The sequence below is a fragment of the Phasianus colchicus genome, chromosome 4 (assembly GCF_987193195.1).
Source record: "Phasianus colchicus chromosome 4, bPhaCol1.hap1.1, whole genome shotgun sequence".
Classification (NCBI taxonomy): domain Eukaryota; kingdom Metazoa; phylum Chordata; class Aves; order Galliformes; family Phasianidae; genus Phasianus; species Phasianus colchicus.
This window is the reverse complement of record NC_143439.1, coordinates 71,283,971-71,309,162: the sequence shown is the minus strand read 5'-3', so window position 1 is coordinate 71,309,162 and position 25,192 is coordinate 71,283,971. Positions and strand designations below refer to the sequence as shown.

The 25,192-nt window shown below is 46.7% G+C and overlaps 1 protein-coding gene across 5 annotated transcripts in view; it reads right to left on the bottom strand.

Moving 5' to 3' along the window:
* Positions 1-25,192, bottom strand: part of EXOC6B (exocyst complex component 6B) — a 242,439-nt gene that overhangs the window by 41,128 nt on the left and 176,119 nt on the right. For all 5 annotated transcript variants that reach the window (XM_090139927.1, XM_090139931.1, XM_031588119.2 and 2 more), the window contains one exon: positions 21,025-21,098. In XM_090139927.1, the coding sequence (XP_089996053.1) occupies positions 21,025-21,098 (74 nt within the window). The remainder of the gene's footprint in view (positions 1-21,024; positions 21,099-25,192) is intronic.

Sequence of the window (25,192 nt, the reverse complement as noted above, 5' to 3'; positions counted from 1 at the left end):
GTGAGGAAACGAAGGCAGAATGGCAGCAAACGTGCTGCAAATGCCAAGTCTGGTTCGTCCCACCGCTGACACCGGGATGCTGAAAGCCATTTGCCCAATTGTCAGGGTCAGCAGGCATCTGCAACCGGGGCTGGCAAAAGGACAGCAATGAGGGGACATGGTGACATGCTGCAAGAAATGTCTCATATGCACAGCCTGCTCATTGGGCACTAATTAGCAGTAGCACCAAGAGTATTGCTCCCTGAGAACGCTGCAGAAGAACTGAACCTTTGGCTGACAGATCTGTGGATACAGGGCACAAATGGGGGAAGCACGCTCAGGAAAGCTGGTGCAGAGCTGCTCACACCAAATTAGCAAGAAGCCAGCAGCAAAAAGTCTTTGACAGTAAGAGGCATTTGGAAAACTGCGTTTCTGGGTAAATTTCCACCCCGTAAACACTGCGGGAGTTCGATCACGGCTCGGAATTCTTCTGCTTTCTGTTATAACTTATTTCTTGTTCTGCTGCCAGCTTGCATAAGCAAGGCAGCACGGTTCCATCGGCAGAGCAAGGAAGGAGGGATGTGTAAGTACAGATCCTCCAGGAGCCGCTTTGCTGCACCGCAGACAGCAGCAGCTCTGCTCCCAGGAGGGCAGAGCCGGGCTTCTGCTCTATGGACCATCAGCCAGCCATCCTCTGAGCACCCCAAAATCTTCCCATAAAGGTGTCAGAAATACCCTCTGAGCCCAATGCAAAAAGAGCACACAATAAATTGAAGACATGAGTATTTAGAATGGTGCTAAAAAAGCATCCAAAAACCCAAAACGCCGAGCTCAGCAGCCAGCCCATGTTTGCTGATGGGTGCCCTTCCTATTCAGTGTGAGCAGCACAGCCCTCCCCTTCCCCAGCTGCTCCTGCAAGGCATCCCATGCCAAAACAGAACGTTCCCCAAATTTGCTGGATGAGAGCACATTAGCGGGCCCATCTTTCAAAACTCTCCCATTCTCCTCCTAATTTATTGATGAAAGGATTCCTCACTGGTTAGGCAATATCCCTCTGGATGAAAGCCTGGCTACGTTTCTCTTCTTTCTCCCACTCTCTGTAACGTACACTCTTCTCTAATGGCCCCCCGATGAAAAATCCACCGCTCGCCGCCAGTTGTGCTGCTGATGGATCGTGTTGCTTTTTACCTGTTCAGATTCATCAGGTTACAGCTCCTGCCAACAAAGCACGGCCTCACACCTCAACTCTAGGACCCAAATCCACATCCAATATCCAAGTTTGACAAACGTATGGTGATGCTTGAAACTGACCCTGCACACCCCAGTGAGTTCAGCCCCACTGACTTGGGTTAGAATCATAGAATCCTAGAATGGTCTTGAATGGGTTGAAAAGGACCACAGTGATCATCTGGTTCCAACCCCCTGCTATGTGGAGGGTCGCCAACCTGGCTGCCCAGAGCCACATCCAGCCTGGCCTTGAATGCCTCCAGGGATGGGGCATCCATGGCCTCCTTGGGCAACCTGTTCCAATGGGTTAGCCATTCTTCCAGATGAAGAGAAACCTTTTTTGCACACATAAATGGCAGTGGGAATTGGGGTGCAAGAGTTGGTCGGGGTGCTGCCCAACTGCCCCCACTAAAACCAGCACAGTGCTTTGCCCTTTGATGGGTAAGGCTTTCTGGAGGTTTAATTTGTGCTTATAGTAGCCGGGATGGAAATACTTCTAATTACACTGCAAATTCCATACACAATTAGGCTAGTTTATCACTGGATGTAACTCACCACAGGACAAGGTTTGTTTATCTTTTGCAGCTCAAACCCAGCTTGGCAGTCCATAGGATGTTATTGCGTGGGAGCAAATCCTGACTGAGCCACCCGAGAGCTTCCACAGCCAACTCAAGTCTTCCACCAACAGAGCTGGGGCCGAGGGTAAATCCACCCCAAAAAGATGCTTTACAAGATGGAGAACACCTTTACATACACACAAAAGTACATTTCAAGAACCATGGAGATGTGGCACTGAGGAAAGTGGTCAGTGAGCGTGGTGGGATGGGTTGGGGTTGGGCATGGGGATCTTGGAGCTCCTTCCCAACCTTTATGATTCTGCATCTCTATGATTTTGGCTGTTCTAAAAGATGGCTCTGCAGCACTGGCTATGATTGCAGATCACGCGACCGATGCTGTAGGGTGCTGTGTGTTCTGAATCACTAATTCAAAACAGGGATGTCCTGGTGCTGGGCTGGATGGCGTGAAGGAAATGACCCATCTGCCACAAATTCCATCTTTTATTTCAGCGACCAGCTTTGTTAAAACCAGAGCTGTTGCTCAACTTTTTATTTCTGGCTTAACCTTCACCCGGCTACCAAATTCTAGTGAAGTGAGGTAAGGTTTCAGCTGTGGGAAACGCAGGTAACTTCAGCAGCCAAATTCCTTAGAGGTGCTGTTCCATCAGCTTAATTGTATTGTCACTCATCGTGGATGTCATGGAGATAATTAAAACAATTAAAACAAACTTCTGCGAATTGCAGCACTGAGACAAACTGAAGGCATCTGAAAATGCAGCTATTTTAACTCATTATATTTCCAAGAAAATTCAAGGCCAATGGAAGCATCGTGGGCAATTAGTTTCTATTTTCAGAAATGGTCCAAACTGCAACAAAACCAGCAAGAAAAGAGCTGGTAAGAGCTAAGAAACACAATTCAAGCTTTGGATTTTCATCACCAGAAACGTAGCTCCTGTGAAAGAAAACCATGAGCTTCTTCAAGGTTGGTGACCGTGCACATAGAAGGGGGGTTGAAACTGGATGATCATTATGGTCCTTTTCAACCCAGGCCATTCTATGATTCTACGGTCGAGCAACTATTGGAGCAATGCTAAACTTGCAGTTCTTTGCTCACAAGAGAAAAAAAAAAAACCTTTCACATTTCTCAACTTTTCTACGCTTATTGTGAAATTAAAACCCAGTTGGTCAAAGACTCCCTACGCCATTTTGCCATCATTGCACGTAGCAGTGTTTCCTTTTTTCTAAGGGTTACAAACCAACTTACAAACTCATTAGGTAGAAAAGGCTCATTTGATGGCTGTGGAACAACCAAGGGCAGAAGTTGCCTGATATCACCCAGATCAACAGGCAAAGCGCTGCCTCGAGCCTCCCACCTCCAAACTCTATCCATGGAAATCCCCCTCCATCCTTCCTTCCATTGATCCTGGATGAAACTCTTACAACGTGGCCAAAGATGGTTCCTCCAATGCTTTTGTTGGTTGGACATCAGCACGTCCTGGGGCTGCTGCGGGTCACACCTTGGGAATTAAGCCAAAATGCTGTTTGTTTTCTGTAAATTGCATCTTCCCTTAATTTGCCCTGAGCTGCCCAGAAGTCCTTCATTCCCGATGACCAGGATTCCCTGCAGAAGGCGATATTCTCAGCAAAGCAAAGCTTTCCAGCAATGAAAGGAATGCGTGCGGACCGACTGGCGAAGAACTACTGACTTCAAATAAAGGCCCTAACATCTGGCTTAGCTTAGCCTTGAGCTATAACCAAACCACAGTCTCCTCAACTCCACTGGCACAGCGCTCGTGAAAAATCACATAGCTATGAGATGACAGTTCGGAGTCGCAGAGGCAACGAGTAAATATCATTTGATTAGGTGTGAAGTAAAACCGTCTTCGCTGAAACACAATTGATGATACATAGCTCCGACCCCCTGGGAACACTGTCCTGTTGGATAACCAGATGGCTTAAGCAAAGGTGTAGGTATTTAACCCTCCAAGAGCAACAGGCAAGCTGAGAGGTGTTGGAAGAACACAGGAAATCAGCAGGGAGGACCAAGAGTTCTCTGCTGTCAGCCACAAAAACAGCAACTTGTTCTCTGCTTTTGTTACCATTTTTTTTTTACAGTCTTTTTTTTAGTAATTCCATAGGAAAAAAAGTGTGTGAAGCAGCACCTGCAGGTCACCCTAGCATCCATGCCTTTGGAAGCATGTTTGTGATTCGGGTTGTAGCTCCTTGGGCATCAGAGGACAACAAGGGCACCAAGGCCACCAGAATCATAAAAATGAAGGAGAGGTTCAGGTTGGGTATTAGGAAACATTTCTTCCCAGATAGAGTGGTCAGGCACTGGCACAGCTGCCCAGGGAGGGGTGGGGGCACCATTCCTGGAGGTGTTCCAGAACCGTGGAGATGTGGCACTGAGGGATGTGGTCAGTGGGCACGGTGGGATGTCATGCAGAGAAGCACTTTGAGGGGTGGGCTGGGGGTCTGTGCTCAGTGTTTGCTCCCCTATGGGCTCCTGACTGTAGGAAGAAGGGATGAAGCTCTCTGGGTACGGCAGAGCTAGCCCTTGGTGTCACAGTGCCTGAGGGCAGGCTGCTCAGAGCAGGGCTGGAGCTTGGCACTAGTGAAAGGTGACAGCTCAACAGCACAGGGAGCTGAAATCCTCTGCACAACTACCAAGAAGGAGAGCACAAAGCAGCAAGAATCCAATCTGTCTGACATGAGAATAACAGAGAACCATTAAGGTTGTAAAAGACCTCCACAATCCCCAACCCATCCCACCACTGACCACCACTGACCACGTCCCTCAGTGCCACATCTCCATGCTCCTTGAACACCTCCAGGGACAGCAAGCCCACCACAACCTGGGCAGCTGTGCCAATGTCTGACCCCTCTTTCTGAAAAGAAGTGTTTCCTAATTTCCAACCTGAACCATACCCATGGTGAGTTCCAGCATCCCTGATGAAAGACAGATTCGAGCCACCTCCCAGCCCTCAAACACTTGATTTCATCAGAAGATCCCACTGCAGCCCTATCACTTACACACACACACACCCCAAAAAAATCATTTTAGCACAACCTACTTCAGAAAGCAAATCTCATCTGTGCATGACTGCAGTCTGTACTGTGGGGCCATATTGAGGAGCAGAAGCAGTAGCTGGGTGCACTCAAGTGTTTTGTCGAATTCATGCAATGCAGGATGCAGCCATCTCAATGGTTACAGGGACAGCCACAGCCATGTCCAATAACTTGCAAAACACAGCTGAGACAGACAGCGGAAAATATATGAACAGAAATCCAAATAAAACGGATGGAATTAACAAGATCTGTGCTGAATTTCAGGGCTCGATCGCTGAGCTCATTGCCACAGCCAGCCTCCAGCCACCATCTGCATGTTTTCCATTTAGGCTGAGCTGACAGGAGCAGGAATGGTGTCTTTTCTACTCTTTGCAAACCACCTATCACACTTCTGGTGAAAGAAAGACTGTTAGTTATTGACCACAAACAGCTGAATCCACCCTTCTCCACCCTAAACTTAACAGCGTGTTTTTAAAGAGGAGCTTCAGACCCGGTACGTTTGCACAAAGGACAGCTTCCTTGCCAGAAAGGGAATAAAAACTAATTGTTGTTTTTTTGGTTTTTTTTTTTTTCCTATTAACATTTGGCTCTTTCTCAATATTCACCTAATTCAAAGGTTTCCATGGGGGAGATCAGGATACTGAGGTGTGGGGATGCATCCCATGACCTCGTCCCACCACACATAGGGAGCAGAGTGCACCCCTATGCTGGTCCCCACCAGCTCCCATCCCCGACCCCAGCAGCCTGGATCCCATTAGTGGCTTTGGCAGAGCCTTTGGGCCAGCACTTTGCTCATGTGTGCAGCTCCTGTGGCTCCAACAGTGGGGACTTTCCTTGCGCCGTGATTCAGCCTCCAAGCGGGAAGAGCTCCCATAAGGGGCTGATGGGGAACCGGTCACGTTGGGGAAGAGTTTCGGGAACCTCTGAGGTACCAGGAGATGGGAGGCCCCTGTTTTGGAAATGTCATTATTGGTAATAATGGTAGCAAAACTCAAGTTTTTAGACCTGTGAAACTTGCAGAGGTTCAACCCGAAACGCAGCGATGCTCAGCCTGAAACAAGGGCTGCAATGTTTTGCCACATCTTTACACAAACCCTCAAAACAACCTAAAAACCAAAGGGCAGATGAATGCCATACCCCAACAAACGGGGTATGAGCAAGACAAAGTAGTAGGGAAAGGAGATCTGAGCAGGGAGGAAAGATAAAGAGGCAAACCAGCTAATGTGTATACCCACAGGTATATGTGGACACACAAAGAAAAGCACCGGAGATGCTGCCAAAAACAGGGACAAAAACCAGTGTTCCTCACAGGCCCAACCTTCTCATGAAGCACAGTTAAATGTAGTTATGAGAGCAGGCCAAGAATGTCGTTACTCCATAGGGACCAGATCCTGCCCAAACCTTTAGCAAACTCCTAGCTGATTTCATCTGAAGAACACCCAACTTGGTTGCCCATTCAAGCTCTCTGTTGTTGAGGAAAGACTTGATGTCTACAGTCAATCTTATTTCCCACCACCAACTCCAATTCAGGCTTCCTTAGGATGCTAAAAAAGAAAAAAATATTCATTGAAGACTTCTTCCTGTCCAATAGCTAAAAGGGTCTGGGGTTGCCACATCCATGCTGGGGTCTCATGTGAGTTCCACTGCAGGAGGGGAGGTTTCCATTTTGATTCAGAGCAAACCGTATTATGTAAGCTCTGCCAACACCACACAAAAAATAAAAATGAGCTTTCCAACCTTGGAATCTAATCAGTTTTGATCTGTAGGTCAAGTGGTGGAAACACTTTGTACGCGTCAGAGAAAGCAGCCTTTAAGGACTTGTCCAACTGGGGTTGGACTGGATGATCTCCAGAGGTCCCCTCTGACCCCAGTGATTCTGTGTAATGGGACATCAGGAGTTTCAAAGCTTTAAATTCCAAACTCACCTTCTGCACTAACTCAACTCACTGCTTTACTCACACCTGGAACTCGAATGCTGGAATCAAAGAACTGCCTGGGTTGGAAGGGATCTCAAAGATCATCCGGCCCCAACCCTACTGGATCAGGTTGCCCAGGGCCCCATTTAATGTGACCTTGACACCCCCAGGGATGAGGCATCTACAACCTCTCTGAGCAGCCTATGCCAGGGCCTCATTGCCCTCGCAGTGATAAACCTCCCCCTGGCATCTAAACCGAACAGTGAGTTTAATCCCATGCCCAGAACATGGTTGTACAGTCAATCACGAGGCACTGCATTCATGTAAGCACGAAATACTGAAAAACAAGAAACATGAATCTGGCATTATCCAGAGCTGCATTTACATATGTAAAAAATGCTGGATAAGAATGCATGAAGATGAAGACAGAGCTTCAGCTCCCTTGAAAAGTGGTGCTGCATGGACCCACAGAGCACCAAGGCAATGCCACCATGTCCAACAGGGACTGAAAAGCAGAAAGGGCAGATTCTGAGCAGTGGCCATGCTGAGGATGTTGGAAAAAGACTTACTGTAAGTGGCCCCAACCTGCTGCTCCCTGCAGACTGCAGAAACCAGAGCAGGCTTTATTCCTTTAAGTCATCCCGCTGCTGAGTAAATTCATTAGAATAATGCATTTAAAATTCAAAGTCAGCTCTGAGAACAACACACGTGGTTATCTGGAGTCATCATTTGAATTGAAACACAGCTGAAGTGTGCCCACCAGGACGGTGAGCATGGTCAGTGAGCATGGTGGTGATGGGTTGAAGGTTGGACTTGATCACCTCAGATGTCTTTTCCAACCTTAATGATTCTATGATTGTTGTTTTCACTGTCCGTTAAGTCACTCTTTTTTCTTGGAAAACCTCTTCAGATATATTTATCTACACATTTGCACACATTCCATACTATCTCTTTACTAGAGCAGAACTTTCTCACCATAGGAAAATTTAAGTTAAATGATCATCTTTAGGGAAAAATACACTACTGTATTGTGCTGGAGGGTTCCTTTCTGCTTGGAGCATCTCGTAGCAGGCTGTGAGCAGAGGTGCTCAAAACATCATCACCGTGTGGATATAACATCAGGAACAGCCCATGGGAATGACAGGGCAGCCACACTTTTTGCATCCTTCCTGCAGCCGGTCAGAGAAAGCTGAATGGCAGAGGGATCATTAAGTGCCCTAATTGATAGAATCTGCAATTAAGTCTGTGAGCAGAGCTTCTCTTCAAGGCAATGCACTGCCCCACCTGGGGTGCCAGGTGATGCTCACTGAGCACTTCCCCTGTTTGAGGGGATAGATTAGAAGCAGCAGCTTCCCCAAATTGGGAAATGATGTGTGTATTTTTATTTTCTCAACCTGCTCCCCAGACCATATAGAATAATGTACCCCAGAGGCTACACGACGAGTTCAAACTCAAACCGTAATGCCTACGTCCATCAGGGCAAAGCAGAAAGCAGCGTGAACTCAGTCTGACCTTAAAGAAATCCCTTAACCTAAAAATATAAAAGACAAACTGTTTCCACTGCGAGCTGCTATATAAAACCACCCTCAAGAAAAGTGCCGGACTCCTTTCAAACTAACCTCAAACACGAAGCAAATTCCAGAGTGCTATTTTCCTCTGGCATCCCAGAATGTAAATCTCAAGGACAGAACTGGCTGTTCAAATTAGCTCCTACTCCTGCAGAAGCGATTGTTTTCAAACAGTTTCACAAAGCAGTTCTGCATAGGGTTGCATTCCAGGGAGGATTCCCACCCCCCTCCAGATTTTAGACATTAAGAGGGACAGAGCAAGAGCAGGCTGCGTATGGTTGGTTCCAAGTTGCCCCAAAGAAAGAAAGAAAAAAGAATAATGAAAATAAATCTTGGCTGTGTAATCACAACAACTTAATGCTGGGATGCTGCTGACCTTTTGGGAATGGATCTTCCTGAGGCCAGCAACAGGTTTAAATGAGAGCAAGTCTGCTAAAAGGCACAGCCTCGGAGGGTTCCTGCTCTGAGTCAGCTGCAGGGACTGGTTCTGCTTAGGGCACACCCCACAAGGCTCCATTCAGGTTCGCTTCATCTTTGAAACAAAAGATTCCTATCTCCCATCGCTGTCATTCCTGATTAGCACATCATTTCCCCATCAGCCATAATGTCAGCAACCAAATTAAGGTATTACACTCTGGAACATTTAAAATGATTAGATCGGAGCAGTATTTACTCTTCCACTTGGGCAGATGTGACTGCTGTGCACAGGAGGATGGGAGATGCCACCCTCCAAGCCAAGAAGTTCTTCCTCATGTTCAGACCAAACTTCCTGGGCTCCAGTTTGTGCCCAGTGCCCCTTGTCCTGGCAATGGGCACCACTGAAAAGAGCCTGACTGCATTCCCCTGACCCCCATCCTTCAGACATGGAGGGGAGAACCTCCCTCACCCTGCTGTGCACACCCTGTGCAATGCATTCCAGGATCCCATTGGCCCTTTTGGTCACCAGGGCACACTGCTGGCTCATGGTCATCCTGTGGTCATCTGTTGGTCAACCAATGGTCAACCACAGGTCAACTGTTGGCCAACCACTGGTCAACCACTGGTCAACTGTTGGCCAACCACTGGTCAACTGTTGGTCAATCACTGGCCAACCGCTGCCCACCAGAAACCCCAGGTCCTTCTCTGCAGAGCTACTTCCAGCAGCTCAGCCACCAATCTGTACTGATATAAGCACTTATTCCTCCCCAGGTGCAGGGCCGTACACTCACCCTCATTGAACCTCATGAAGTTCCTCTTCACGCGACTCTCAGCCTGTCCAGGTCTCGCTGAAGACCCAGTGCACTCTACCTCTTCCTCCATGTCCCCGATGAAGGTGTTGAACAAGATCAAACCCAGTGCCAACCCCTGTGGAACACCACCACGACACAAAACTCCCAACCAGCGCCAGTAGCGAAAGCTCTGTCACCTCCATGTCTGATCAGACCGAGTTACAGCCCAGACTTTGACTAGCCAGTGGTCACAGCAGTTAGCCAAAAAGCAAGAATCAAGTCACACAGCTACATTATTCTGCTGAATGAGCTCAGGTTTGCTCCAGCAAGAGGAATGAAGGCCCCTGGTGATGCACAGCCCGGCAGCCCAACAGGTCAGCCATTAAGATGGGTCACAAAGCCAGGCCAGCTAACATCTAGAATTACAGCGTAATTTTCTTTCTGTGACTCAGTACTGGTCCACAGCTCTTCGAATTGTGAATAAAATCTTACAGCCCGAATTTCCAAGCTCAGGTCAGAACAACTCAAACATCTCCTGACAACCCCTTCTCCCATGGCAGTGCTGTTTCTCATCCAATGTGAGTGGGTATCAGAGAACAAGTATCTGAAGCTCCCCACTACGTCTCTGCCAGGCCTTTTCACATTTAAAGTCGTATGTGGCACGGATGGAGATGGGTGCTTTTCCTATCTGATGGGATCAATGAGGGATTTGAACCCAGGAACGGGAGATAAAACCCCAACAGGGACAGCTCCATAACCCCATGTACCCAGCTCTCCTGCAACACAAAGCAAGAAAGAAGCACTCTGATCCACAAGCCACCCAACATCCCATAGCAGCACAAGCTCAGCAGGGAGCTAAGAACAGATTAGGAGGCTTAGCTATCCTACAGTAATATCCACCAGCTATAGCTATTTGATTTTTTCCTCCTTTCTTTGCAGCAGTGTAACAGGATGATGCAGCTCCCTGAAGCTGACTTTAATAGATCCATTCAAGGAACAGCCTCGCTCTGCAATTATCATGCTTATCCGGTCCAACTAATGTGCTTGTTTACACTATCAGGCAAACTCCAGATCGAGTGTCATTTCATCGCCGGGATTCTTTCGCCTAAGCCAAGACCAACAGACCATGGTGGTAATTTAAACACTGAAAGCATGCACAGTATCGATCCACGAGACTTGACGCCAGCTTGCTGTTACACTCAAATCCACCCCCAAGGGAACTCCCTTCGGCGGAGCCTGATGGAGAGGGAGAATTTCAATGAATGGAGGAGGAGAAGCCTGCTAGAGAGATGAATATGCATGAGCACACAACCCGATATGCAGTCTCAAAAGCCATCAGTAATGCAAAGGGAGGGAGGGGAGAAGACTTCAGGGCTCCTCTGTTGCTTGACCCCAACAGAGCCAGGTGAGATCCCTGTTTTCTGCTTTGTCCCAAGAGAAGCTACAGCCACAGCAGACGAAAGTTCACCCCAGCTGGAACCTCAACAGCCCTTTGGGTTGCATTCATCCTACAAGGCACATCCTAACATAAGGGTCCCTGTACAGGGCCAAACCTGCAAAGTGGAGCTCAGCCACTTGGCTTCACCCTTTGGTGAGCCAATTCCACTGAAACACACAGGATGCCCAGAGAGATGGTGGGTGCCCTACAGAGATTCTCAAGGTCAGGCTGGATGGGGCTCTGAGCACTTGATGGAGCTGTGGTGTCCCCGTTCATTGCAGGGGAGTGGGACCACGTGGCCTCTAAAGGTCTCTTTCAACTCAAACAACTCTGTGATTCTATCATGTATTGCTCTTCTCCCACCTTGTTTTCTCTTCTGTATTGTTCAGGCAATCCTGAAACTTCAGGAGGTCTTCCTACTCCAGAAGGAACTCAATCTTTATCAGTTAAAGACCATTAGCCTAATTGCTCTCTTCCTCTCTATGCAATGGAGCACACAGAGCTCTGCTAGCACTCAGCTGGTCTTACACACCACCTGGGAATTCACACATTGCTTCAGATATGTAGTAAACCCAGGAAATAATAAAAGCACTTATTCTAATATTTCATCAAAATTGCACACTGGTGTTCTGCTGGTTGTTAAGTCCCTGATGCTTCGGTGAAGTTTGCTGTTTCCAGGATTGAGTTCTCATTTTACTCATTTTAGGCAGGAACGCAAAGCTAGAAAGTCAGATTTGGGTACTTCTGCTGGCTCACATGTCTTCTTGATGCTGGAACAACACCTGCCATGGGCTAGAACAAAACCCATTTCCCCTTCCATTCCTTCTCCAAGTATCAGAGACATCACTTCCAACCTTGATCTCAACCCTACAACAGATGTTGACGTAGATGCAACAAACCAACCTCCAGTCACACCATAGAGCAGCTCATTTCCTAAACAGAGGCATCCAATATCATTTCAGGCACCTGAAGGCATCCACAAGCTCCATCCTAGCAAGACACAAGCCTCTCTTGTGTGCTCATGTCCTGTCTACTTGCATCTTGTGAATGTCTGGGACACCTTTGGGCTTCTAAGACAACGTTAGGCATTCACACTTGGATGCCTGCACCACTCCCTACCTATTCTAAAGGGAAACTGCACTCAAGCATTGAGGTATCGACTCAGAGCAAGAGCACAAAACTTCCCACTACCATCAGATCAACTCTCCTAATAAGAGTTAATCTGGTAAACAACTCATCTAACAGCCACAACTCTTATGCTCTATTTAAAACCTGGAATCAGTAGACACGATAGGAGTGTAAACTATTATTTTTATCACGGGATAGGGAGAATTTATTAATAGAGAAGTAAATCACACTGCAATGTTCCTTGCTATATAGTGCCACCTTGCTGTCAATTCGTCAATAAAAGTGACAACTGTCCAGGGCTGATGCTTTTGTACAAGATGTGCTGTGTGTCAGCCTCAAGTAACCAAGCTTTGGGAGTGAATCCTTGGCTGAAGAATAATGGCAAAGCCAGCTTCAAACAGAGCCCTGAGACTCCAACTGTGAACATATCAGGTGGACTCCTCTACTCTTGCTGATTGCTCCAGGGCTGTTGTCATTCCCACCAATGTGTTGCCTTGAAGCACACACAGGACAAGTTCTCTCAGCCACTGGGCCCTTACACATCAGCTCCCCACGGAGCTTATCTCATTTATTAGCCTCCTAATCAAAGTGTGCAACATGACAGAAGTGCTAGCCAACACACGCACTCCTTAAATCAAATGGGAAAATCAATGGGAGAGTCTGACAGCAGCCTGCTCTGAGACCGCTTGTTTAAGGCAATTAATACCTCATTCCTGGATGCTATGGGGTACTGAAGGCTTCTGTACAACTGCCTTGATGGACAAGAGCACCAGAGGTCTTGCCCTGCAAACCTCCCCTAGATGTTCATCACACCATTGGTGGCTTTTGGATCTGCATGACATCCGATTGCTCGAGTCAAGCAATACCACAGAATCATAGAATCATTAAGGTTGGAAAAGACCTCTGGGATCCCCAAGTCCAACCCCACCATGCCCACTGACCACGTCCATCAGTGCCACATCTCCATGGTTCTTGGTCACCTCCAGGGATGGTGACGCCCCCGCCTCACTGGGCAGCCTGTTCTAATGAGAAGAACCCTTTCTTAATATCCAACCCGTCCCCCCACCGACAGGCTCCCATTTCCTGGCTCTGAAACCACCACGCAGTGACCCAGCTGCACCTGGGACACCCCAGGGAGAAGAGTTACAGGGATGCAGTGGGATATTGTTTCCCTATGGCTTCAGAGTGCTTTATCACCCAGCCAGGTCCGGGCCAAGCGACGTGCTCTTCGCTTTCACAGCAGCAACGGGACGGCTCATAAATGAAAGACAAAACCCAAAACCCTGCACCACACAAGGTGAAGCTAGGGTGTCAGGAAAGGCAGCTCATAAAGGCTTCTTTATGGATGGCATTTCCAATCAGGCAGCGAAGCTCTTCCTTCCCAGCCTGAGAATGACACTTGGGATCGCCCAAGCGGGTTCGGTTTCACTGCTGGGGATCTCGGGGTTAAGGGCAGCCACCTCTGCCCCTCTCTGTTCCCCACCACCCCTACCTCAGTCAGCAGGTTAAAGGTGAAAGCAGGCCCTGTAACGTATCGGTATCCATTTCCCTGCTCGGATGTCTCAGCCTCCTGCAAATAAGAGGGCACAGCAGGGAGCAAGTCCTCCTGCCACAGCTCCTGCTGCTTATGGCCCCGAGCAGATGCCTAAAGCAACAGCAACCTGCTGCAGGGCAGGGCCCAGGAGGGGCTGGGGGTGTCCAGGAGCAGGCAGGACCTACGGTGGAGTCTTACAGGAATAAAACCCAACTGCAACAAGTTCCCAATCTGCTGCAAAGTCCCCTTTGGCTGAGGTTCTTCATGGAGTCCCTGCGCTGTTTGCTACCATATATTTCCATCGCTATGCCTTACTGACAGAAATCCAAGCAGTGTTCTCTCTGCGTATGAGAAGTGCTAACAAAATGTGTTTGCACTCCTGATTTTATGTTTGAAGGCTCTGGGCTGCACCCAGGCTCTTTCACTCCTCAGCACACCAATACATCCTTCCTAGATCAAGAGGGATGGCTTCTGAAGGAGCTGGAGCAGCTGAATGGGCTGGGATCCGGGTGATTTTAATGTAATTGAACTACAAAAGGGTATGTCTGAAGTACCACTAAGACTAGCTGAAACTCACCAAAGCAAGAAAAATCAGAGTTAAGGCTCTAAATCCACCCTGAGCTCATGCCTTTGTGTGTCTTTCCCTTTCCCCATTCCCTTTCTGCAGAGCACAGCGAGCAGCAGCCTGGATTTTCAGCACAAACTTTGAACCATCCTTCTTTTGTGAGTCAGGCATTTAACACTGATTCAAAAATAAATAAATTACTTAATATGCCCTTTTCAAATACTGTTGGTTTATAGGCATTAAAGAAAACCATACCCTGAACTTAACAAGCCAGAAAAACAGTGGTTTGGCCAAGCCCCTGGAATGCCCTTCCTGGTCCTCTTGCAATGGGTTAGCTGCTGTCTGGGGGATTTCAGCATGGTTCCCTGGGCAATGCCTGCCCAACAATCCGTGTCTGAGCACATCTCTGTGGTCATTCACACAAAGATGCACCAGAGTGCAGAAAAAAGTGCCTCAGTGTTCCTAGAATCATAGAATTATAGAATGGCTTGGGTTGGAAGGGACCTCAAACATCATCTAGTTCCAACTCCAATGCCACAGGCTGGTTGCCAACCACTAAATAATGCACCAGAGCCCCATCCTGCCTGGCCCTGAGATGTCTGCAACGGGTCTCCAACACAGAGCACCATTCTGATGCACTGAGGATGACCAGGGCTGCAAAAACCTGAAGTTTGAGCTTTAGGAGGAAGCAACACATTCTAGCAAACCATTCTTTTTCCTTCTTAGATGTGCCACAATGATTCCAAGAGAGATTTTAACCGAGGTTCAGATGGTTACCAGATAACAGACAGCATCTTGCATCCCAGTGATAGTGCCAACTGGGGCTGGCAACCAATTGGTTTTCCTTGACTTGTGGAAATGGAACAGGATTTGATTTAGAGGACAAGTGGTGACACAGGAGGAGGTCCCATGTACTGTGGTGAACTCGGGGGCTGAAGCTCAGGCCCTGGTCACATCTTGCTTGCAGGTGAAACATGAACTATCACAGAATCATAGGATGGCTTGGGTTGGAAGGGACCTCAAGGATCATCAAGCTCCGAATCCCCTTTGTGTATACTTCACCCAGATAGCTTTTGAGAGGAGACTCAGCATGATGCTGGAGCAGCACTGAGGTCCACCATGAATTAACACCAGACTACAGCTTTGAAATTGGTCTCCCCAGGCGATTGGGCATTTAGAAAAACCAGCCTAATTTGGGTCTGTGTGAGAAGAGAGGTGTGACAGAGGGTGAAGAAGATGATATCTCCACTTCTGAGAAATCGGTGCAGCCACGGCTTCTGGATGCCTGGAAAAGCACTTATCCCATTCATGGGTTTTATTCAACAAAATACCACTTCATTGGCAATAATTTGCTCGGCTCCACGTTAGATGCATCCAGCTTGCCCCTTCTGGGCTCCACCATTTGTTTAGACTCTTCAGTTCTTCGTGTTTGCACAAGACCCAGCAAAACGGGCAGATCTTAGTTGGCCTGTAGGCACTGCCATAATGAACATGATTAATAATGGCTGATGCGTTATCCAAAAGATACCAATCAGTGGAGGGAATTCGGAGAGGAGCAGCAAAAGTAATTAACAGCCCAGAGATATAATCTTAACAGCAAAAACCTGTATTTAAGAGTAACGATAAAACCAGCTCAAACCCATCACTGCCAAGTAATTAAGAATGAAGGCTGCAACTGTGTGTCTTCACACCCCGTTTCCTTACTGAACAAGAACAACATGACATTTGCAATGAAAGATTAATAGAATCCAATGTTTTGCTTGACATCACTCAAAAGGGCACGCATGGGACGGCCCTCAACAGACCTTTTCTTCTATCTAAGGGCTGGTAAAAGTTGCAAGGGACGCTCAAGAAATCAAAATGTAGAAGAGTGCTTCTCAAAAACCAGTGTAGAGTGATGGAGGTACACCTGCCCAGAGTTGTGCAGTGCGTGTTGGTGAACCAGCCGACGCTCGGGCGAGGCGGTGGGCACGGCTGCCTGCTGAACAACTTGGAGGTGGAAAAAAGCAATTGTCAAGGAAGTAGATGAGATGAAACCAGTGAGTCACCTTTTCATCTCTGCCTTACTGCGTCCAATGATTAAAGCTCAGCTCTTCTGTCTGCAACTCCTCCTATGACAGAAACCTGTGCTTCAAAGACACAAGCAAGTACATGCGGAGCAGAGACATCTCGCTGAGATATTTAACTTAATTGATCCTCCCTATAATATGATTTTCAACTTCTCTTGCATCTCCTGGCAAAACAAGTGGAGAAAAATAAACCAAACCAGTTTGACACCTAACGAACCCCTCCACGCCGCTGCACACTCATAGGACTGGCAGTCCCTATCTCAGCAGGCACAGGAACCTTGGCTCCAGGGTTCATCCAACATCTTGTTTTCGCACCGCTCTTCACTTATCTTTGCAGGGCAGGGAAGCCTTTAATTGCAAAGTATAAAAACAAGTTTAAAAAAAAAAGAAAAGCAACAACCCACAGCTTCCTGCCTGGTGGGAACAAACCTGCACGCTGGGCTGGGTGCTGCCTCGAAACTCTTGGAGGGGTTGGCTCCATCTTCCTGCCATTGAGTTGTCTTAGAGCAGAGAGGTGGCCACCGCCTCGTTGGGTCATTTCACAGCATACATACCTATTTGGTCTTGGCCCTTCAGACCAGATTTACAAGGGCTTCCCCTCAGCCACCATGCTTGGAACTGGATACTGAAGCCCCAAGTTACCATGCCTTTAAAGCAGCCAACAACCACATCAAATGGAGTCTTAAGAACTCCATTTACCATCTGATGGTTGAAGCTAAGCTGGATATCCAAAATATCAGCATCACTATATCTCTCAGTGTAACCTTCACCATTGAATCCTTGCAACAGAGCGGGCAATTCTTTAGAAACACTTTGAATCAAGAAATCCAGACTTCCCCTTGGTTTCTCTCGAACCTGAGCTATGAATCTCTGAAGTCTAAAGGATGAGCTCGCAGTCCAACTTTTCTCCAATATCTTGGCTCATATCTTCCCAAAAACCTGTAGGGTCGTTGTACCTTTGAAGCCCACTAACCAAATACAGCCAAAATGGGCAAGATGATTCCTAAGTCAATGGGAGAAATTTAGATAGGAAAAAGGAAAGAGCAAGCACACATTTTGTAAGGCTGAACACTCCTGCCTAAACTTTTATAATACATCTCCTAAATGGAAAAAAAACCTCCAAGAAATATGTGAACAATGCAGAAAAGACAGAAAATTTGTATAAGAGGAAGATGAATGGAGCACGTAGCAGGGACAGAAGGGAGTTGTGTTCTTGAGAGGAACGCTCTTCTATCAAGCATCCCTATCAGAGGTAATAGGGAAAAATTAATGCATTGGAGGGAGACCTCTCACTACGCAGCTGGCCGACATCCAACACAAACCCACAGCAACCACAACTGGCTTTCAAACACAGTAAAAAGAGCACATAAAATGTTTGCTATTTGACAAGCGGTGAGCAGAACAGCTGTTACGCACCCAAACCGGCGTTTGCCTATCTTACCTCGCTGCTGGGGTTTGTAAAGCTGATGCTCAAATTCACAAGCACCATCAAATTCACAAGCTGCAACCAAGATGAGAAACAAAAATGATGGAGCAGAAGAGCGGAACCTCCCAGCCCTCATCCCTCACTCGTGTGTCTCTGGGATAAGGGCTCCAAATTGCCCTCGATGCAGAAAGTTTGCACTTCCAGTGGATATTCAACACACAGATTTACAATCCACTGGACAGAAGGATGGGCCTCGAGTAAGGAGCTCTAATCCAGCTAAGGTGTTCCCCTGCCAGAGCCCAGAGTGAAATTCTTCGAGCGCTGGAGACCGATTTTCCTTGGCGGGCGGCCACAAGTGTCCATCTGGCTTCTAGGAGAGATCAGCATGGCCGGGGACTGCAGCGACTTCACAGACAAATATAAAGCCTTGCCTCTTCAACCAACTTGCTTATAAGAAAGCCATGGAAATGAAAAGCTAAAACACTTCCAGCTGGTCAGAAACTGAGGTGAGAACAGGGAACTCATTGCATGTGCAGATTTGGGCTGATGTGGAGTACCCTGGAGCTCATCAGTGGCACTTGGGCATGCTGTGGTATTGGGACCCAAGTGCCTAAGTCACGTATGAAAGTTTTAATAGCTCTACATTACAGCGATTTATATTTGAGAATCAAATCCAATCACTGCATTCTTCTCCCATTTTACATTTTATTGTGCTAGGAAATAATTTTCATTTTAAAGCAACTTCATCTCAAGATACTTTGAATTTTTTCTTGTATCCAGAATTGCTTTTTTGAAGCTCAAGGTTAATAGTACTAAAATACAGTGGGAAAGAAGAGAGGGATCTTTTTAATTGTCTTACAGTGTGTGTGTTTTCTGTCTGGTTATTTTAATTACCTACACAGCAAAGCTACCTTGCTCATGCAGAACCATGCTAATTGACAGGTGGGTATAGATTTCCCTAGAACACAAACCTGACATTATTTTTAATACCTTTTCAAAAGCTTGTATGGAGATTTGAAACGCTCCTTCAGCAGCTATGCAGAAGCTCCTCCAATTTTAGGTGGGAACGTCTTCATAGGATGACAATCATAGAATGGTTTGGGTTGCAAGGGACCTTAAAGACCATCTGGTTCCAACCCCCTGCCATGGGCAAGGCTGTCATTTTTCTATGTCAACACTACGCTAACATTCAGTGGCATCAAAGAGGAAGAACAACATACCTAAAGAGAGCAAATTAAAAGCAAAGCAAATAAAAACGTTAAGACCTCTCTTTGCTGCACCTCCATCCACCTGCTCACCCTCCAGCTCCCAGCTCCCATTTGGAGATGCAATCCAATTAGATGTTCCATGGTGGTGGAAGTGTGGGATCTCTGACAGTCCTGGAGCAGTGGATGACGCAGATACCCAAAGCTTGGTGACACATTCTGTGCCATGGGGTCAGGGCAGTGGTATGGCAGAGGCAGCTGGGAACCATCTCAAACCCTCCTGTGGTCACTAATCTCAGTAAAGCAGCGATAAGCGGACTCAGCTCTACTTGCAGAAATGAGGTTGTCCATTATTGCTACAATCCTTGGCACCAATGAGCACTGCTGTTATCCAGCAGAACATCTAGGACTGCCTGTTCTCACCTGGCACTCCTCCCCTGTTCCTTGCAACACTCAGAAAAGCCTCATTTTCAAATACAAGAAGAAGGTGGGACTGCCTTCCTAAACAAAGAAGAAAATGTTCTGTACAAAGGAGAACATTTGACAGAGGAAGAAGAATGGTAGAAGGCTACTGTTCAGCCTCTCCCTTGCTTGAGCTGAATTCATTTGGCTGCGTTCTGCACTTATGAGCCGTACAAACATTTTGCATCTCCCAGCCTGCTGCTAACGCACTGGCTCACAGCAGCTCAACCTCACAGAGCACTTTTACGGCGTCTCATTCTTCAGAAAGCCACAGCTTTCCTCTTCAAAATCCCCACATTCATGTCTTTGTGCTTGGAAAAGAACCAAAGCCTCCACATTTCCTTATATCCGGGAGGTTGCAAGCGCATTGCGTATTGCAGTCAATAAAGTGCCAAGAAGTTAATGAAGATAAAAATGTCAACACGCGGCCGTGATAACACGCACCTTTTCTGCAGATCTATTTGGAATGTTCTGCAAACAAATTTGGTACTTACTCACAGGCTGGAGTACGAAGGGCACCCACATGGTATCCCGACGCTATTAAAGTTATCGCTGCCTTGCAAAAGTGTCATTGGGTGATGGATTGCTCTGCACCTCAATTGGATTCAGAGAAGCTCTCAAACCCTTACGGGTTAAAAGCGGCTCCAGCGTGGCTCAGAGTCACAGTGGTGAGGAGATCATCGATACAAGAGATTATGCAGATTTAAGAAATACCCTCGGCACCCGAAAGTTTTCAGAATGCAAACTACGTCAACTCTGAAAACAAGAGGCACTGCATCATGATGGCAGCAGGGACAAAGCCAGGGGGGTTTAACAGACAAAAAAAGATTGTTTTAATAGGAGAGAAGCATCAGTCATTGAGTCTTACTTCATTCAGACTTTCTATCCAACTCATCCATCTTCAGTGCCAAGAGATGACAGGACCACCTCACTTTTTCCCCCCGGCCTAGTAGATCCATAATGCCCATTTCCAGCCCTAACAAATGACTCACTGCAATGGCCCCTTTCCCCAAATCGGCTTGCCAAGCCCTACGAATGTCTCAGTACCTGCTATGGTCAAGTTGGCTCTTTGGGCCCCTGGAGAAGTGGGCACCGATGGTGGATCCCAACCACCTTCTCCAGCAGCCGTTTGATCACTCATGGCCAAGTGACACTCGTGTGCCACTTGTGACATCAGTGGCACGGGGGACCAGGGAGGGGGAGCAGGACCAAGGGCAGACGCACCACGCACACCCTTCCCACACCAACTGGAATGCAAATCGCTCGCCAAATGCTTCTCCAGGCATTATCTGCAAACAAAAATGCTCAGAGCAGGCGGTCTCTGCATCAGTGCCCTCTCTGTTTGCAGCACCTGCTCCGTGCCAGCCGCGCCGGTATCATTCTGCCACGGCCACAGAAGCCAATGGGAGCACAATGGCCCCGCCGGACACAGGGTCAGGGTTCACTCTCCCTCTCCCCATCCCACCAGTCCCCTTCACCTCCGCCATCTCCAGGAGCATGGAGTGAGGAGGTGGTTTGGGACACAGGGAGGCGGGGGAGTGCCCGGGGGGGAATATAGGTCTCTGGCGTAAATCACCAACGCCGTTTCCCCTCCTCTCCCTTTCCTTAAGACCTGATGGTCTTCAGTCACACATCTTAAAAGAAAAACAAAAAACAAAAACACAAAGACTTACTTGTCTCAAGTCGATGAAGGCCAACTGCAGCGTGTCCCCTTGGAACCCAGGCACTGGGCCGGATCTGGCAAACTCTGTGGGAAAGAAAAGAGGATAAAAAGCGCCTTTAACTAACCATGGACAGGGAGATTGGCAGACGGATGACAGGGAAGACAAGAGAGGCTGGGGGAGAGGAGGACCGCGCTTCTAAGGAGTCATGTCTCCCTCCCTTCAGCCTCTTTGTTCGCCCTTCAAAATTCGTGTCATCAAAACACCATTAATTCCACCGTCCTGACAGCAAGGAAACTGTACTAATTCGACCTGAAATTTATTCCCATGAGCCGTACTGGGCTTCAGAGTATTTGTTTTGTGAATGGACAAACAACTCGCGGAGAAGAAAGGGGGGGATGGGGGTGGAAAAGTTTTTCCTCTCGACACAATAAAATCTTCAGCTCTGAAACTCTTTTCAGTTCCGAAAGCTATTTATATTTTAGGGCACTGAAGGAATTTTCTAATTTCACGCCTGTCACCAGGCTCCATAAGCATTCATCAAAAAAATATGCCCGGCCGCATCATTAATTATTCGGCAGCAGATTATTTGCATTATCTGGTATGGAGCACTATTGCCAGCATACAGCCACCCCAAATGGGAAGAATCGCGGCCATTATGTGGCATATTTCTTTATTTTGGATGAAGACATCTGACAACTGAATAACGTTGGCTTCGAAAGCGAAGAGAATATTTTCAAGGCCACATTTACCTCCTTCCAATGTAATCTGGCCAAAATTTCATACTTAAGTCATTTATTTGTCTTCCAATTCATTATTTAAAACAAGTCTAAAGCCACCAAGGGGGACTTTAACAAATTCATGTTAGGGGACCTTAGTTCTTCCATGCCATTTAACAGCTTTTCCTTGGTAGCGCTCATGAAGCCAATGACTGCATACATTCAAGTGTGTCTTTTGAAGATGTGTCCAAGGTTGATTTTGCCCAACTTCCCTTAGTTTTCGCCCTCTTTAGCTACAGAAATAATGGCTTTATCTCTGCTCTCCATGCAACTTTTCATCACCAAGGGGACCTAACTTGTGAAGCCACAACTCGACGCCATGAAAGACTCAAGAGGGAGTTTCCACTATAGGCTGAGTTTTGCTGCTCCTGGAGACACGGAGATTCGACATACTGGAATGGAGAGCTTTCAGGAAATGAAACAAAGCGTGATGGCAGAAAAGAAGGGAGGGAAAAATACACAGTAACAATATAACGTGTTTTTATGTTATATAATGCTGGTGTCTACTATTGCTCAACTATTCTCATTTTCTCCATTCAGGAATCTACAAACACTTCTGCAGTTGCATAAAATGAAGGAATGGAGAAGGCTCGGCAATGAGAAAGGAGGATTTTCCCTTCTGCCTCCATGACTGCACAAAGGTACCAGTGGACTAAGCCTTTCCCTAAGCTCTGTGAAGAGTCATTTTGTGCCAGGAAGTCTTCTCCTTGTATACTTCTCCTCCCAAAAGTCATCTCACTTTCAAGCAAATGCCTCAAAAGAAGGAAAACAGATCTCCACAGATTTCCTGTGGCAGATTAGTCATATGGCTTTAATAAGAAAGATTAATGAATTAGCAGGGATTCAGACCTGCTCCTTAACTGACTTATTTCTGGAAACCAGAAAAGGGTTACTTGCTGGCTTTCTGGCATCTCCTTCCATTAAAATCTCAGCATGGAGAACATCCTTTAGTACAGACAGCAGCACCTCCAGGGCACTGCGGCCACTTCCAGACATTGAGAGCTTTGCTTTTTAATACACTCAGCCAACAGAAGGGCTCTACAACTGAAATGATGGCTCATCTTTGCACTGTTCACTGGGATGCAGAAAGAAAAAGCATGACTCAAAGGCAGAAGAACCCACTCACAGCTTCTGTCACTTTTGTACGGGACAGGACTGGGCAGAGGACAGTCCAAGGTGAATTCTTGCTTAAGCCTCCAAAACTATTTTAATTACTTTTAACTGCATGTGTACATTTGCTACAAAGCTTGAGCGTAGCTTGCCTGAACCAGCATGCACACACAAGGCAACAACGAGACAAGCTTTCTGACTCTGCTCTGCAAGGGATAAATCATCTTTACACATTTGCTGTACACCCCACTGTCTCATCTGGAAAAATGATCCCCAAAGCCACATCAACCCTCTAACCTCCTACTCTGAAGAAGCACGTACCTGAGAAGCTAAAAACATTTAGATATGGAAAATAGCCTTTGAACTTCCTCTTGAAAGGTGAATCTGTGCCGGGCTTCTCCGTACCACTAATGTCTCTAGGTTGAAATACCCAACAAGCTGGCTCAGCATTACGTCCTACACTCTACAAATGGGGCCACTTCATGTTACCTATTACATTTGAAGCAACACTGGAAAAGAGAAACCCTGAAAGGACCGAATTGAAAAGAATTTTTTATTTTAGACTGAAGAGTTTTCAGCTGCTCTGCATCTATTTTGAAGCACACATGGAGTTTAAGGCCTTCCTACAAGTATGAATTTCAAATAGTCATGAGAAAACGCCTGCAAATTGATCTTAAATGTTTTCAAAACCTTGTGAACTTGTCACTACTGTCATCCACCCCTGAGCAACGTGAGATAGATTTTATCCCATGCCACAGCCAGCAGCTCACCTTCAGCAGTCTCCTATTAACCAACCCTATGGGAGTTAACACTGGGAATTATGGAGCAATATCACCCTTTAACTCTACAAGTTATAACAACAGTAGCATACGGAACGTGCTCTTTATTAACCAACATTTGCTTCAACAGCAATTCTCATAAAAAGAATGGATTGGAGTCTCTATGGCATGAACAACGCACTTGACATCCATGGAGTGAAATGACACATGAGATCACATTGCTTGTGTTACAGAAGAAATTAGATCAAGACCACAGCTTATATGCAATAAGAGAGCTGCTCCAGCAATGGACTGTAAGGAAGCAGAAGAGGAATGAATGCAATGCTTCACCCCATGGCTGCTACAAAAACAGCGGTACCTCCTGTAATCAGAGGTCACACTTTACATACCAATGCCACGAACTTATTTTGGAAGGAGAAATAAACAATGTCTTAAAGAAAAAAAAAAAAAAGAAAGAAACAAAGAAGAGAACAGAGCTTTAGAGGAGAGACACAGCCAGTTCTTCTTGGTTTTAATCTCTTCAACCAGATTTCAGGATAATTTTCTTGGAACAACCAAGCACAGTGCTGGCCTCGGTACTGTCGGATTCATTTATTGTACTTTCTCCACTACCAAGGCAAGTGGCAAACATAGCAAGCCACCTACAGTACAGCCCCTTGAGCAGAAAATCACAAGAGAATAGAGCAGATCAGTATGCGCCTGTTTGTACAAAGCATTTAGCCAGGCTAAAGGTTTGAGAGACTTGTGTTCAGGCCAAAAAAGTAATGTCTTTGCAAGGTCTACAGGCTTGGGCCACCCAGGGCAGGTCACAGAGGGACTCTAACCTCTCTTCCAAAACATTTCACCAGTGAAAGAATCAAGGAACAGGAACCGTTAAGCCCTTTACAATGAACAAAGAATAAAGAGTTCAAACACACACAAGAAAAGAGACATCCACTGGAAATTAATTATACAGAATTGGAGGAATCTCTCTCTTTGTATACTGTACACATAGGGACAGAACCTTACACATATTGTGTGGTCAAAGTAAACACAGCTGGCTACTTTATTCCTCAAAAAGATCATCTTGAGGGTGAGATTTTCCCCAAATTACTTTACGCTGCCAGAATTTATGATGGCAGACCTGCAGGATCGAGGTTGCAGCAACTCCTGTTGAGGGGAACCATGAATATCCACTTGTGCTTGCACCTCTTTTGAAAGAGTTTTTGTTTTACGGGAAATAATTATGTCCACTTCCCCTAATGAACAATCTAGGTCTTAAAACCATCGTCCGTAGATCAACTCTTTGAAGACCATCTTAGAAAAATCAACCAACAGGACTCCTTGCTCCTTACCCAGAGGTACAAAATGATCCGAGGATTCTCAAGATGAAGAACAAGTGTTTGCATGGACTGGAGATGCTTACAAGGCAAAAAGGGACAGCAAGGATAGGGATGAGTTTAGGCAATGGGAGGATGGAATGTCCTGTTGGCAGAGGACACATTATTCTCTTCCCAGCTTTTGTTGAGCTTA